The 17,680-nt window shown below is 39.9% G+C and overlaps 1 protein-coding gene across 2 annotated transcripts in view; it reads left to right on the top strand.

The window, feature by feature from the left end:
• Positions 1-15,278: 15,278 nt before the first annotated feature.
• ITIH6 (inter-alpha-trypsin inhibitor heavy chain family member 6) overlaps positions 15,279-17,680 on the top strand; it is a 153,620-nt gene continuing 151,218 nt past the window's right edge. For both annotated transcript variants that reach the window (XM_053695764.1, XM_053695765.1), the window contains exon 1: positions 15,279-15,556. In XM_053695764.1, coding sequence (XP_053551739.1) covers positions 15,452-15,556 — 105 coding nt within the window. In that variant the 5' untranslated portion in view covers positions 15,279-15,451. The remainder of the gene's footprint in view (positions 15,557-17,680) is intronic.

A 17,680-nucleotide genomic window follows, 5' to 3' on the forward strand; every position in this document is an offset into this window, starting at 1 on the left:
AATCCTATTGGCTGATGCAATCAGCTAATAGGATTGAGCTTGCATTCTATTAGCTGTTCCAATCAGCCAATAGAATGCGAGCTTAATCCTATTGGCTGATTGGATCAGCCAATAGGATTGAAGCTCAATCCTATTGGCTGATTGCATCAGCCAATAGGATTTTTTCACCTTTAATTCCGATTGGCTGATAGAATTCAGCCAATCGGAATTCAAGGGACACCATCTTTGATGACGTCATTTAAAGGAACCTTCATTCGGGAAGAAGACTTAGTTTGAAGAGGATGCTCCGCGCCGGATGTCTTGAAGATGGAGCCGCTCCGCGCCGGATGGATGAAGATAGAAGATGCCATCTGGATGAAGACTTCTGCCTGTCTGGAGGACCACTTCTGCCGGCTTGGATAAAGACTTCTCCCGGCTTCGTTGAGGACTTCTTGCCGCTTCGTTGAGGACTTCTCCCGGCTTCATTGAGGATGGATGTCGGCCCTTCAAAACTGTAAGTGGATCTTCAGGGGTTAGTGTTAGGTTTTTTTTAAGGGTTTATTGGGTGGGTTTTATTTTTAGGTTAGGGTTTTGGCAGCAATAGAGCTAAATGCCCTTTTCAGGGCAATGCCCATCCAAATGCCCTTTTCAGGGCAATGGGGAGCTTAGGTTTTTTTGTGGTGCTTAAGACAAGTATGTGGTTGGTGATTGGAGTGTTCATATCTATGCCAACTCCTTATTGGCTCACTGTCTCTATGGCCAATATTTATCATCTGCCAGATGGACAGTATTCGCTGTCTGTCCGGGATCGCAAAATGCGGGCAACATATTGCAGCAATACACTGCCCGTATTTAACATTACACAAGCATTTGCTTGTGCAATGCTGCGCCCATGCTCGCACTAGACCAATTGTGCCCAAGTAGGGGGTTGTCAATCACCCCTGGGGAAAGTACCCAGGGTGATTATATCTGCCAGCTTATAGCTCATGTGAGCCTACAGCAATCGACCCCCAGAGCTGCATACGCAGCTTGATAAATGGGGCCTAGTCCTTGACATCTCCTGTCCGCACATGATTGGCTGTGTGCAGGCAGGGGGCAGGATTGCACGCGAGCGCAAAATAGCGCTTGTGTGTGACTGTAAATTCCTACAGGGAAATTTGCCCCGCCAGAGGCGTGCAGTGGAGGACAGGGGCACATATATGCACCCCTGTTCCCCTCAGCTTGATAAATCTAGCCCTATATCCTCAGAGATTAGGGTTGTCACCTAGCAGTATTTTACCGACAAGGGGTCAGATTGGGAGTGGATCTCTATTTAATGCTCCTGCTCGAGCATTAACTGCGCTAGAATTTTGGATTTTTTTGCTCATTGGATTGCGCTCGTATAATGAGTTGAAAGTAAACTGTTTTCACTCTCACGCAAACCTAATGAGCGCAAAAAAATTGGTCAAAATATCTCATGCAGGTTCACGTATTCCTCCATAGAAGTCAATGAAGCACAAAAAGTGGGGGAAAAACACCCTACTCGCGCACAAACCAAATCACATATTCTCAAACGGCTAGAATACGAGTTTTGCGTTATTAGTAAAAAAGCAGCGTTAAGGCTCATAACGCTGCTTTTTCACTACCGCTGCTATTACGAGTCTTGTAGGTACAGCTGTCCCGCACACTTTTTTGGCCGTACCACAAATTAACTTACGCAATTTTCCCCTGAAGATCCACTTACAGTTTTGAAGAGCCGACATCCATCCTCAACGAAGCTGGGAGAAGTCCTCAACGAAGCGGGAAGAAGTCCTCAATGAAGCCTGGAGAAGTCTTCATCCAAGCCGGCAGAAGTGGTCCTCCAGACGGACAGAAGTCTTCATCCAGATGGCATCTTCTATCTTCATCCATCCGGCGCGGAACGGCTCCATCTTCAAGACATCCGGCGAGGAGCATCCTCTTCAAACGAAGTGTTCTTCCCGAATGAAGGTTCCTTTAAATGATGTCATCCAAGATTGCGTCCCTTGAATTCCGAATGGCTGATAGAATTCTATCAGCTAATCGGAATTAAAGGTGAAAAAATCCTATTGGCTGATGCAATCAGCTAATAGGATTGAGCTTGCATTCTATTGGCTGTTCCAATCAGCCAATAGAATGCAAGCTTAATCCTATTGGCTGATTGGATGTCTTGAAGATGGGGCCGCTCTGCGCCGGATGGATGAAGATAGAAGATGCCATCTGGATGAAGTCTTCTGCCTGTGTGGAGGACCACTTCTGCCGGCTTGGATAAAGACTTCTCCCGGCTTCGTTGAGGACTTCTTGCTGCTTTGTTGATGACTTCTCCCGGCTTCATTGAGGATGGATGTCGGCCCTTCAAAACTGTAAGAGGATCTTCAGGGGTTAGTGTTAGGTTTTTTTAAGGGTTTATTGGGTGGGTTTTATTTTTAGGTTAGGGTTTGGGCAGCAATAGAGCTAAATGCTTTTTTAAGGGCAATGCCCATCCAAATGCCCTTTTCAGGGCAATGGGGAGCTTAGGTTTTTTGTGGTGCTTAAGACAAGTATGTGGTTGGTGATTGTAGTGTTGATATCTATGCCAACTCCTTTTTGGCTCACTGTCTATATGGCCAATATTTATCATCTGCCAGATGGACAGTATTCGCTGTCTGTCCGGGATCGCAATATGCGGGCAGCATATTGCAGCAATACACTGCCCGTATTTAACATTACACAAGCATTTGCTTTTGCAATGCTGCGCCCATGCTTGCACTAGCCCAATTGTGCCCAAGTAGGGGGTTGTCAATCACCCCTGGGGAAAGTAACCCAGGGTAATTATATCCGCCAGCTTATAGCTCATGCGATCGACCCCCAGAGCTGCATACGCAGCTTGATAAATGGGGCCTATGTGTTCAAACCCTTTGCACAATGATTTGGTTTAAATAAACAATGATCTAATAAAATAGACCATCTTATTTTTGCGTAATAATTTTCCTTTAAAGTGGATCCTTATGTGAGTCATTTCTCTCAGCTGCAGTGCTATAAAGTTATGCTAGCACTTTATACTGACTGTACCCTGGATCCAATGATGCATAATAAGATTGCTCAACCATTTCCTTTGTTTTGTAAAGAATTTACTGGCATCTGTTATTGTTGTCTTGAGGTTTGCATCCTCAGTTTATCCGAGGGACATCATTTCTCATGTTAAGTGTAAAATCCTTATTTTATTATTCACTGGAAATTACATCATCATCTCCATTTCCACATAGGCCCTAAATGACAAGGATTTCTGGATGCAAGAAAACAACACATATTAGAAGGACAAACCTACTTTATGTCTAAGGTATTTATTGCCAGCTGACAGGAAACGTGACGTATAGGGCAATCCAGGAAAATGATATCCTATATAAAAACAGACGAAGGGTCATCATTAAACAAGGGTGTATGCTGTTCTTCAGTGCTCTCACAGGGGCATATTCCAGCACTGCAGATTATTTTTTCAGTACGTTTTATTAAAACATGAAAATCCTTAAAGGGACATAAAAACACAATTTGTTTTCTTTTATTATTCAGATAGAGAATAAAAAAAAATTAAAATGTAATTACATTTTTATTGCGGTAATAAGAACATAAAGTAAGAATAAAAACAGAGCAGGGGACACAAATCACTAAAGGTTTAGGGGTAGATTTATTAGGCAGCAGATGCTGCTTTCTACGCCTATCGTTTCCGGCTAAAGTGGCGGACTGAAATCATCCCGATCCGATCATCCGATGCGATGGGGATGATTGACACCCCCTGCTAGCGGACAATTGGCTCCGAGTGAGCAGGGGGCCACATTGAACAAGCATTTCACAAAAAATGCTTGTGCAATGTTAAATGCCGACAGCGTATGCCGTCCGCAATTAGTGATATCGAGCAGACATGATTCGCTATAGCGAATCATGTCCACTCGACATTTGTTAAATCTACCCCATCATGTGAATAAGAAGATGCAAGGAGCTATAATATGCTCAAGCATATATGTTAAATCTGAAACCATTGATTATGAAAGAAATATGTTTGTAGTTATGGAGCTAATTTACCTCCATAACTACAAAGGCCACTCTTGGGCCTGTAAAATTGAGGGAAAATAAAGTAACAGAGGTCTTCTAGCTGGTCTAGGATTTACTTTTGGACTCATGAATAAATTGAAATATAAATAAAATAAATGAATACCTGCATAAAGGTAAAATATTAGGTATTTAATGCTTGAAAACCTTAACCCAGTAACCCACTGTGAAACAATAAAATTTTACATGCATTTGATCATAACATTTTCAAATAACTATTACTATACAAAACCATACTCCAGCTTGAATACGATACGAAATCTGAAACTGACCAGTTCCTCAGGGAACAGCTTTTAGTACAAATGAGATTATAACTGCACATATTGTCAACTGTTTTATCTGAATGATTGCAAAGCTCAAACCTTAAGCAATGAATTGACAATATACTCTAGAGACAGTATACATGCTAATAAAAGAAAAACTTGTAACTGGGTGTGATGCCAATTATTAACCTGCTCTAAGTCAAATGTATACAAACATTTGTGTGATATAAAAAGCACTATAAACCAAAGTGATGGGGGGGACGTTGCACAGGATTAGTATTCTATTTTAAACTAACTGCACTGTTAAATAGTTACCCAATATATAACTGCAAGGTGTTACATATCAAAATAATACAGTCAACATGAGGAGCAAACACCGGCAAATATAATATCTAACACCTCACAAGGAGTTCAAAACAATACTTGTTAATAAGTTATCCCCCTTACAAAGGCAGCTACTTAGATATATAAACATGTTAAAAACTATACCTACAAACAAAAACACTCACAAATAGTATAACAGAATATTGTAATTAGCATTGTTCTGCATACTGTCTCTATTACATGTAGGCTTAGCAAAAAGGAATTCTAATTAAAAATTAGGGACTGTATCCAAAGAAAAACACTGTCCCTGTCAGCCGCTTTGGAATCAGTCCGGAATGCAACCCAACTGCTAGCGTGAATAGAAAGCACACGCTAGCACACTGAGAAATATCCAGGACGTGACCCACTCAGGAAACAGATGAGAAAGATAACAAAAATAATTATTGCTCCAGTATGCAGGGAAGCCACAAAGGAAAAAACGTCCCTTTAAGCAGGTCAAAGAATATAAAGGAAATGCTCTTATTTGCAGCTTTGAAAAAAGGTCCTCTTTAGCAGGCTTGTAAAAAAGGCAAAGTTCTCTTTTGCAGCTTGTAAAAGTAAATGTCCCTTTAAGCAGGATAATAACAAAACAGAAAGGCAAAGTTCACTTTTGCAGCTTGTAAAAGTAAATGTCCCTTTAAGCAGGCTTATAACAAACAGAAAGGCAAAGTTCTCTTTTGCAGCTTGTAAAAGTAAATGTCCCTTTAAGCAGGCTTATAACAAACAGAAAGGCAAAGTTCTCTTTTGCAGCTTGTAAAAGTAAATGTCCCTTGAAGCAGGCTTATAACAAACAGAAAGGCAAAGTTCTCTTTTGCAGCTTGTAAAAGTAAATGTCCCTTTAAGCAGGCTTATAACAAACAGAAAGGCAAAGTTCTCTTTTGCAGCTTGTAAAAGTAAATGTCCCTTTAAGCAGGCTTATTTATAAAAGAAAAGATTGAGGATTAAGGCAAGGTCAGGCAGGCAGAAGTCGGTATCCAAACATCAGCAAAAAGGGTTAAGGCAAAAGGCTTGGTCAGGCAGGCAAAAGTCGGTATCAAAACATCAGCAAAAAGGGTTAAGGCAAAAAGCTTGGTCAGGCAGGCAGAAGTCGGTGCACAAGGAAACAGAATTTTGATATGGTACTCACAAACTCCAAGGGGAACAAACAAACGGGCCCCGAGTAAGATCTCCCGCCGTGGTTTAAAGGCAGGAGCGGCAACGTCATCAGAGGGGTGTGTCGAGAAAGCGTCACGTTGCTAAGCAACGTGACGTCATTCACACAGAGAAGATCCGGGAGCCGCGGTGACACGGCAATGAACGGACAGAATCATGACAGCACCCCCCTCCTCAAGGACCCCTCCGGGGGACAGGACCAGGCCTATCAGGATGAGTCTTGTGGAAGGCCTTGATCAAAGTAGGAGCATTTACTTGATGAGCCGGTTCCCAAGAACGTTCCGTGACTGGATAACCCTTCCAATGAATGAGATAATACAATTTCTTGCCACGCAGCTTGGAATCCAGAATATGGCTGATCTCAAACTCAGGGTGTCCATGCACAAATAAAGGTGGAGGTTTAGAAAAAGGCTTAGAATATCTGTTAGTCATCACAGGTTTCAAAAGAGAAACATGAAATACCGGATGGACTTTGAGAGTCTTGGGTAAAGCCACCCGATAAGCAGTGGAACACACCTGACCCAGTATTCGGAAAGGACCCACGTATCGTGGTCCCAATTTGTTAGAAGGTTGTTTCAGGCGAAGAAAACGAGAGGAAATCCAAACTTTATCACCAGGGCGATATTTGGGAGCCTTCTTCCGTCGAAGGTCTGAAAAGAACTTGTAACGTCTAGAAGCTACAGAAAGAATACGATGTATTTTCCGCCAATGTCGAGTTAATCTTCGGGCTGTAAGATCAGAAGCAGGATTCACTGTGGAAGAAGTATGCAAAGGAAATGTTCTGGGCTGATATCCGTAAGCTGCATGAAAAGGAGAAGTCTGAAGGGAGGAATTGTACCGGGCATTATGAGCCAATTCAGCCAAAGGAAGGTAAGAAGTCCAGTTAGAGTGATAATGATCCACATAATGTCTAAGATATGTTTCAAGACACTGGTTTACCCTTTCAGTCTGGCCATTAGATTGTGGGTGGTGAGAAGTAGAGAGAGATATAGTAGTTTCAAAATGTTTACAAAGTGACCTCCAAAATCGAGAAACAAACTGTACCCCTCTATCTGAAACAATATCTAGAGGAAATCCATGGATTCTTACAATATGTGAAATAAAAAGTTCAGAGAGTCTTTTGGCAGATGGTAATCCTGGTAAGGGTACAAAATGGGCAGTCTTAGTGAACCTGTCGACCACCACCCAAATAGTATTGTTTCCAGCTGACAAGGGAAGGTCGGTAATGAAGTCCATGGATATATGAGTCCAAGGCTGATGAGGTATAGGCAATGGTTGGAGCAATCCTGAAGGAAGTTGGCGTGGAGTTTTGTTCATGGCACATTGTGTGCATACTGAGACGTAATCCTTCACATCTTGAGAGAGAGTAGGCCACCAGACATGTTGTTTGAGATTTCGAGTGGTAATACTGATGCCAGGATGTCCGGAAAGGGGACTATCATGAGCCCAAAATAAAATCTTGGAACGAAGGCGTTCAGGAACAAAGAGTAAACCATCGGGAGGTTTACAGGACAAAGGAAGATTCCTTTGAGCAGACTGTAAATCTTGTAACCAGGAAGTTGTTAACTGGGCTATGACTTCATGAGGTTGGAGAATGGTACCAGACTCAGGAACTGGGGTATCTTGAAATTGTCTGGAAAGGGCGTCTGCTTTAATATTTTTTGAACCAGGTATGTAAGACAAATTATAGTGAAACCGGGAGAAGAATAATGACCAGCGTGCTTGCCTGGAATTCAATCGTTTAGCTGTTTGGAGATAAAGAAGGTTCTTATGATCAGTGAGTATGGTAAATGGCAAAGAAGTACCTTCCAGCCAATGCCTCCATTCATCCAATGCCATTTTGATGGCAAGCAACTCTTTATTCCCTACGTCATAGTTAAATTCAGAAGGAGTGAATTTTTTAGAGAAGAAAGCAACAGGATGAATCTTTCCAGTCTCCGGTATTCGTTGAGACAGAACAGCTCCAGCAGCAACAGAGGAAGCATCAACTTCCAGGATAAACTGAAAATCAGGATTTGGATGACGGAGAATAGGTGCTGAGGAAAAAGCTTCTTTGAGAGATTCAAAAGCTTCTATAGCCTCAGGAGGCCATTTTTTACAGTTTTGTCCTTTTCTAGTGAGAGAAGTAAGAGGAGAAGTAATAGTAGCAAAATCCTTGATGAACTTCCTGTAGTAGTTGGCGAAGCCCAGAAAACGTTGTAAAGCCTTCAAAGAATCAGGTCTAGGCCAATCCAAGATGGCAGAAAGTTTAGTAGGATCCATTTCAAATCCAGATGCCGATATTACATAACCCAGAAAGGGTATGGATTTTTGATGGAAAGAACATTTCTCCAGTTTAGCAAACAGATGGAATTCTCTTAAACGTTGAAGTACTTTCTTGACGTGGTGCACATGATCTTGGTGGTTCTGAGAAAAAATTAAGATGTCGTCACGAAAGATCTCGTTTACAAAATGTTGGAAGACCGCCGGAGCATTGCATAGCCCGAAGGGCATGACCAAATATTCGTAATGCCCAAATCGAGTGTTAAAGGCAGTCTTCCACTCATCTCCTTTGCGTATACGGATCAGATTGTATGCACCACGTAGATCGAGTTTGGTGAATATGGTGGCTCCCTGAAGATAAGTGAAAAGTTCAGGAATAAGGGGTAGAGGATAACTGTTCTTGATGGTAATCTGATTTAATCCTCGGTAATCAATACAGGGTCTTAATCCGCCATCCTTTTTTCCTACAAAAAAGAAACCAGCCCCTACAGGGGAAGAGGAGGGTCGAATAAATCCTCTAGCCAGATTGTCTTTAATATATTCTTCCAAAGCCATGTTTTCAGGTTTAGAAAGTGGATATGTCTTGCCTCGAGGATAGGTAGCCCCGGGAAGGAGATCAATGGGGCAATCAAAAGGGCGGTGAGGAGGAAGACGTTCAGCTTCTTTTTTGGAGAAAACATCCACAAAGTCATGATAAGGCGTAGGTAGGGAGTCCGGAGTTTCGACTGTGAGAGCAATAGTGAGTGGTAACTTGGTAATCTTTTGAAGACATTTAGTCTGGCATGTAGATCCCCAGGAAGTGAGTTCACCGAAAGTCCAAGAAAAAATAGGATTGTGAATTTGGAGCCAGGGTAATCCCAATAGCTGTCCCTGGTGAGCCACGGCCATGGATAATTCAGTGGCGTCCATTTTTAAGGCCCGTTTGTAATGTCAGCCGCTTTGGAATCAGTCCGGAATGCAACCCAACTGCTAGCGTGAATAGAAAGCACACGCTAGCACACTGAGAAATATCCAGGACGTGACCCACTCAGGAAACAGATGAGAAAGATAACAAAAATAATTATTGCTCCAGTATGCAGGGAAGCCACAAAGGAAAAAACGTCCCTTTAAGCAGGTCAAAGAATATAAAGGAAATGCTCTTATTTGCAGCTTTGAAAAAAGGTCCTCTTTAGCAGGCTTGTAAAAAAGGCAAAGTTCTCTTTTGCAGCTTGTAAAAGTAAATGTCCCTTTAAGCAGGATAATAACAAAACAGAAAGGCAAAGTTCACTTTTGCAGCTTGTAAAAGTAAATGTCCCTTTAAGCAGGCTTATAACAAACAGAAAGGCAAAGTTCTCTTTTGCAGCTTGTAAAAGTAAATGTCCCTTTAAGCAGGCTTATAACAAACAGAAAGGCAAAGTTCTCTTTTGCAGCTTGTAAAAGTAAATGTCCCTTTAAGCAGGCTTATAACAAACAGAAAGGCAAAGTTCTCTTTTGCAGCTTGTAAAAGTAAATGTCCCTTTAAGCAGGCTTATTTATAAAAGAAAAGATTGAGGATTAAGGCAAAGGCAAGGTCAGGCAGGCAGAAGTCGGTATCCAAACATCAGCAAAAAGGGTTAAGGCAAAAGGCTTGGTCAGGCAGGCAAAAGTCGGTATCAAAACATCAGCAAAAAGGGTTAAGGCAAAAAGCTTGGTCAGGCAGGCAGAAGTCGGTGCACAAGGAAACAGAATTTTGATATGGTACTCACAAACTCCAAGGGGAACAAACAAACGGGCCCCGAGTAAGATCTCCCGCCGTGGTTTAAAGGCAGGAGCGGCAACGTCATCAGAGGGGTGTGTCGAGAAAGCGTCACGTTGCTAAGCAACGTGACGTCATTCACACAGAGAAGATCCGGGAGCCGCGGCGACACGGCAATGAACTGACAGAATCATGACAGTCCCTTACTAACTGGGAAATAGAGATATATGGAAAGAGCTCCAGATACATGAGACTGAGGGCTAGGTGGTATAAGATAGTCACTAATGATTGACAATAGCCCCCTGTAGATGTCTGTGTGTTCCCCCAAGTTTACCCAAAACTGAATCTTCCAAATTTCAATTTATAGGAAGTCTGATTTAAAAGTCGAGTACCCACAAATTTGATCAATGTGTAACGTTCAGATTGGTCGATGAAGGAGGGGTAGGATTGATGAGAATGGTAATGAATTTCCAGAAGTCATGGAGTATGTCTTTAAATAAAGCCAAATGTCTCATAGTCCCACATGACCTGCAGAGTCAGACATGGGCACTCCACCCACCCCATCCAAGCAGGCTGATATTGTCTGATATGGGCATCCAACATTTGGCGCACAAATACATTCTGGGGTCTTCGGCTCACCACACACCTCCTCCTCCCCGAGAACATTATCAGGTTGCTCCGACCAGCATTGCCTGCAATGTTCATCTTCCTGCGAAGCATCAAGTTGGTCAGAAACATTAAGCAAGGGGGACCAACTCTCCATGAGTTGCCGTTTAAGGTTTTGGAAGTGATAGCTGAGGAGTTGTAGCACATGCGTCTCCCATCGGTCAATAAGCACCACTTTCTCCATAATGCTAGAGTAATCAGATTAGCACTTTAGTCCCCTGAGGTCTTTATGGCTGGAATTTAGGTAAGTGGGTTCGTGGACAGGTTTTCATCCGGAATAGTACCCGGGGTGGGGTTTTAGACTTGTGATAAGGCCGCCGCCTAAGGCCTTAGCGATCCGTACCAGAAGGCAGAGAGCATATATACAAAACAAACGGTGCCTAATTGTTCCGCTTATAGCAAGGGATCTAGATCAAATATTCTCAGCTGTTGATGATATTGTAGCCCATCAATAATCAGTGGATTAATGATTTCACTGCAGCAGCCTCTGGTTTTGCGGCCATTCACGGTCGATAGCCCAGACACGCCCTCCAAGAATACAATTTTAAATAACAACATATTAGTTTAGTGTGTGGAACAGATACCCCGAACAACAAAAGTCTTTTAAAAGCTTTACTGAATGATAAGCAAAAGAACAGTTGATAGTTCAAATAAAAGATCACATTTCTGTAGTGTAGTAAACCCACCTCCCTGATCCCCCCAAAAACAGCTCTCTAACCCTCCTGCCTCTCACTAAGTGCCGCCATCTTAGGTACTTGCAGCTGACTAGTATAGCGATCCCCCCCCCCACCAATTGTATGGTGGACCCCTCCCTCACCACTTTCCATAGTGTATGGAACCCATCATTTCCTCACTAAACATTTATTATTCTGTAGAATAGGGAATCCCTCCTTCCGCCTCCTGCCTGCCTGCCTCCCTCCTTCCCTCCCACACCACCCATGGCAGCACTGTAAGCCAATGCAACACATGATCAGCGCCCCTTACCATATGAAGGCAGATGCCTTCTGCCTCCGGCTGCATTCTTAGCTGTCAGAGCTGACAGCTGGGACTGCAGCATAACTCAGAAGGTTTGATGAAGTTACTACGTCATCAGGGTACGTTGAGCAAAGCACCCTGTGATGGAGTAGTTACGTCCAGATTATTTAAGGGGTTAACCTCATCTACTATACTAAACAATCCTACAGCAAAGAAAGCTGTTCTTTAGTAACTGTTGTCATGTTGATATATTTTATTGTCTAGTGGATGTTTTTATGGAGATGTATCAAAATAAGGGGATTTTAAGCATTTATACTTCACGTTATGTATTCTTGGTAGAAGCAAATAGCTACAAAATTAACATGTTTAGTAGTGAATTGGCAGCAGAGACTTGTGGTATTGATTTGTATGGTGCTGAAGTCTGGAGTGGGTCCTGCAATCTGTAGAATTTGTGTTTATTTATATATAGATAGTTTAAATCACTTGCTCACTCATTACTCAATGACAGGTATCGTGAGGTTGTTTACAATTTAAAATGTAACGTTTACTGTGTTTATTGGTAGTATCATTGTTTAAATTGTGGCAGGATTTTTTTAAACATAAGTTTAAAATTGTTGCATTATTATTATTATTTTTTTATTCTGGTATAATTTTGATTTTGACAATTACACATTTACTTCAGGAACCTGAAATCCCAGCTTTTGTGTAGTTATTATCTAATGAATCTACTATAATTTGGCAGCAACATTTTGACTGTCATTCCTAATTTTAGGAATTGGCTTTATAAATTTGAATGTAATATAAACTTCTAAAATGCATTTAGCAGAAATTCCAGAGCCAGAAAGGCATATGAGTTAGGAGGAAACCGATATTTATTTTTTGGTCAGAGATGTGTTTATTTTCCCATATGAGTGCAAACTTAAAATGATATAATCTCCTTTTGCCTTCCTATGAATAAATATAAGAAAAAGTGTGTGAGTAACGATTCATTTTTTTATGATGGGACAATATTTTTTTTTAGCTTAGTAGTTTTTATTTAAGTTTTCAAAAATGTTTATAAAAAAAGAATATTAAATTCATTCCAAAAATAAAGGAGAAAAAAGGAAAACAGTATATAAAAATATATTACATCAAGTACATTTTTATTATAGCAAAGAAACTAAAAAATTCTATGCATTACAAAATGTTAAACATTGTTATCTAGCCCTTTTCAATGTCACCCTGATCACAATCATTGTTTATGAACCGCTTTTTTTTTTCATTATTGTTTTTATGAAAAATGTACCTTTACTTTGCTAGTACAGTTTTCTGATCATAATCCAAATTCTCAATGGATAGGAAAATCAAAATGAATCATTAATTATTCAGATAGGGCATTTCATTTTAAGACACTTTTAAATTCACTTGTATTTTCAAATTTACTTTATTGCCTTGGCATTGGTTGTTGAAAAAAAAAATAAAAAATGAAGATATCCTTTACTACTGCAGTGTTCAATACAGAACATTTTGCAAGCTGTTTGGTATTATGAAGTAGCCGGGTGGGGGCAGTGTAATATTTTCTAATATTATATCATTTTTAGCTATCCAAAGCACAAATGAGTTGCATAATTTAATATAAATATATTTAATGATAATTTATGTAATAGAAATTTAACATTTTTAATATTAGCTAATTGTAGCTTAATATTGGCTACAATTTTAGCCGTGTGGTCAGTAAAATCAGCCCGGTGGTGCACCCGCTAAAAAGGTCCTGGGGAGAGCACTGCTACTGGGAGCTAGATGGTGCCTGCACATATTTTTCTCTTGTGATTGGCTCACTAGGGGCAAGATTACAAGTGGTGAGCTAACAGTAGCGCTCAAGCAAAAATGTAAAAAGCACACATTTCAAGTATAAGATGTATAATTCTTTTTAATGATTTATACTTAATATTATAATAATACGCACTAAAGATAGCAAGTCTTTATGTGTGCTAAGCTGACCACGTTAGTCCTAAATTGCGATCCCTGAACCGTGTGATGCATATTCTACATTCCTACGTTCTTCACATAGACAATAATGTACTTTTTATTATTAAATATATATGTCTATAAATATCTGACACTGTTCATGTAAAATATATATCTATACTTATATATCTATAGCAATAGATATACAGGAATATGTATATATATATATATATATATATATATATATATATATATATATATATATATATATGTATGTGTATATATATATATATATATATATGAATTTTCAATAAAAAGTACATTGTTCTGCCGGGTTTAATGCATTTGAATAAACGCGATTGGGTTAGTGCACGAGTATGTGTGTTTTTTTAGTTTGCGTGCTCCATTGAAGTCAATGGGGGAATACGTTAACGCGATCACAACTTCACAAAGGGGTCAATTTATGAAATGCTCGCTATATTTAACAAGCAGCGGTCATCAGACCGCTGCTTTCCTAACCTTTCACCACCTTTCAGGTGGCAAAATTCAATCTCCGTGGTCTAGTCTGACCGGGGAGATTGACAGCTCCTGTCTGTGCGTGATTAACTGTGCGCTGGCAGGGGGCAGGATTGCATGCGAGCGCAAAATAGCGCTTGTGTGCAATGGTATTCCTCCGGGGAAATTCGCCCTGCCAGAGGCGAGCTGCGACGGACAGAGGAGCGTATATGCGCCTCTGTCCACCTCAGCTTGATAAATCTAACCCTAAGTCTATTTTGTTGCACTCATCAGCTTTTGCTGCACACATAACCTATTAGCATCACTACACAATATTTAAAAGGGTCATTCAACATACAGGATTTTAAACCTGTGATGAAATCGCTAAACCCCAGAAATTGCCATTTTGTTTTGTCATTAATCCTGCGCATTTGATTTTTGGATTACGAAATTAGGAGATTAATGGCGCAGATAACAATTTCTCTGGCCACGATATACAGGGATTCTGGCACAGGTGGGTGGGCAGGTATATGTGGCACATTGTAGAAAATGGATAGAATGACACCCCTCACATCCATGATGTTTCACCCCTTAAACTAAACTTTTTAATATTTATCAGGACAGCTGGAATGTGTTTATATACCTATTTTCTATATTGATCTGTAGTTTGGGTGATCTTCTTCCTCACCTGATGCCAGTGTTCCGTTATACCACAACAAGCCCTGATGGAAGGTGGCTAATGCTTACAGCAGCAGTAGTCTGTACTTAGAAGGGTCCTTCCTAACCTTACTTCTTTTCTATAACCAAAACAACCAATAGTAAATTCCACAGGCTGGGGCGGCAACACTGTCATACTACAAATAGTTAGTTATACAAATGGTCTTTTGATGAACTCTGAAACACTAAGGGTTGGTTTCCCCATGACAGAGGTAGAAACATAAATGAGCTGTCAAGTAGAGGAGAGATTATTTTGAAGTAAAGTCAGATGACTACTTTTGCTGAGTGGGCATAATGCTATATCTCTACAGTTAGGAATCATATGTTATCCGAAGAATAAGAGACACATTAGTTATTGTTTAGAATAACATGATAGACTGTTCAACGTCATTAGTTTAGACATTTTCAGATGCTTACTGTATAAATAGTCAACAGGGCTGCTGTCCTATTTAGTCCAACAGTAAAAAGGTCTGTTAACTGCTCTGCTTCTGCTTGCTGATTCTTTTGATGTTCTTCACTCTGTTGGATCCCAATTTAAAGAGCTATTGACACACTTTCGGGCTGTGCTTCAAAATATTTTGGTTTCATTTAGAAAGGAGGGGGGGGGGTGGTTTAGAGGTAGTTGGCCTGTCTCCAATTAAGCGTCCCGAGTCTAACTCATCTGGACAATCATGGCTTGTAGAGGAATGAATGCATCTTTTATAGACCTTAACACCCAAAAGAAAAAATCTAGTAGGTTTAAAAGTGCAAAACGAAAGTCCATCCATACAAGGAAAGTGCAAGAAGCAGAGACTTCACTCCAGTGCTTCTTAGATATTTGCAGAGGGGTTTTATCATGTCAGACATGGGAAGGTTGTCAACAGGTTATCTGCTCCTGGTGCTTATATCCATCACTTACCTGGGCTCCTCACAAGGGACAGATCAGAGTCCTTATGTAGAGGTGAGTTACTCACACCTATACATGCTTACTGCTTCTGCTCATTTCAAAACTGATGTATTTATACTAGAAGGATAGAATCACTATATACAGTTTAACCTAAAGGCTATAGCTTTAACAGGCAAATGTACAAGAAATAGTTAGAATATGAATGGTTTATTGGTTGTATGTGTTTATGCAATACATATATACTATTATGAAATTCTTTAGCAGAGATTTCAGTAAAGATTGTGCTATACATATGAAAGTAATTAGCTGTAGCATTTTCTGGACTCAACTCCCAATGTATTTTTTTTTGTAAAAAAAAAACTCTTTATAAAAATATCTTAGCTGGATAAAGGACTGAAATGTGGATTAACTTTTAGAAGGCAAATTAGGATAATATAGCTGACAACAGTTTTGTAGTTGATGATCACGCCTGGACTTATTTTTATTATTTTGGGATCTAGTAAGCTGACATTGCCGGCAGAGGGAAGTCAGCAAGAATAAAACGGTGCAACTGACTTTGTCAAGGAAAGAAAAACAAATCTCCCAGCAAAGGTTGTTATAGTTATTATGTCTTATTTAGTCACATTACCCTTGGGCTCTGATCAATTATTTTGTTTTACATTCCCAGGCTCAGCACTTCATGAAAACATTTTCTGTAGCAAATACAACCGTATTCCAGTTGCTGTGGAATTGGGCTGCTTACGTGACAGTTTTTAAACATTTTTAACCCCTTTAGTGCCAGGGAAAGCTGCAAATCAATATGTTCTGACAGATAAAGGGTTAAATGTAAGCAGCATATATCTTAGGGTAGCATTTTAATGTAATAATGTTTAATAGTAAGCAAATTTCTGTCTAAGGATGCCCAGTTTATGGAATTTTTTATTCATTAAAGGGAAATGAAGTCAACATTACACTTTGATTATTCAGACAGAGCATGCAATATTAGAATGTTATGATACTTTTAAAATGTACTTTGTTCTTTTGGGATCCTTTGTTGAAAAGGAAATGTACATATTCTCAGCAGTAGCAATACACTACTGGGAGCTAGCTGGTGATTGCTATGTACAGCTAGCTCACAGTCGTGCATTTCTGATCTAGAGCTGAATTAAATATGTGCTTAATCTCTTTGCAGAGGTTATACACAGTTATATGCAAGCAGTAGTACAATAACAAAATGCTCTAACATATACAAGCCTTTTCTTTGTGCATCTTCCCCTTTAAAGGGACAGTAAAGTAAAAAAAAATCTTTCATGATTTAAATAGGGTATGTAATTTTAAACAACTTTCCAATTTACTTTTATTACCAATTTTGCTTTGTTCTCTTGGTATTCTTAGTTGAAAGCTAAATCTAGGAGGTTCATGTGCTAATTTCTTAGACCTTGAAAACTTCCTCTAATCGGAAAGCATTTTGACAGTTTTTCACCACTAGAGGGCGTTAGTTCATGTGTTTCATATAGATAACATTGAGCTCCGGCACGTGAAGCTCCTAAGAGCAAGCACTGATTGGCTAAAAATGCATGTCTGTCAAAAGAACTGAAATAAGGGGGCAGTTTGCTATGTACAAGGTAATCACAGAGGTAAAAAGTATATTATTATAACTGTGTTGGTTATGCAAAATTGGGGAATGGGTAATAAAGGGATTATCTACCTTTTTAAACAACAAAAATTCTGGGGTTTACTGTCCCTGTAAATTACTTTACTGCATAAAAATCAGTTATCTGTATCCCAGTGCTCTAATACAGAGGAGATCATAATCATAAACTATAAGAGGACAGTGACCTGTCTATAAACTAATAGCAGCTAGGTATTAAGGGCTGTGAACTCAGATCACACCAGTTAAGCCTGCTTACCATTTCTGATTATGTGTAATGCTCTATATATATAGGTCTCAGCCTGGTGCTCAGTGCACTAGATAAATATGTGTTTGTGAGGTTGTTTATTGACCTTTATTTCCTACAGATTTCTAAGTGGCAATTCCTGCAATTAACGTCAACAGTTTTGAAATCTCACACATGAAACAAGATATATTAATATGTTTATAAATATTTCCATAATCTCTCGCTCTCTCTCTCTCTCGCTCTCTCTCTCTCTCTCTCTCTCTCTCTCTCTCTCTCTCTCTCTATATATATATATATATAT

The sequence above is a fragment of the Bombina bombina genome, chromosome 12 (assembly GCF_027579735.1).
Source record: "Bombina bombina isolate aBomBom1 chromosome 12, aBomBom1.pri, whole genome shotgun sequence".
Classification (NCBI taxonomy): Eukaryota; Metazoa; Chordata; class Amphibia; order Anura; family Bombinatoridae; genus Bombina; species Bombina bombina.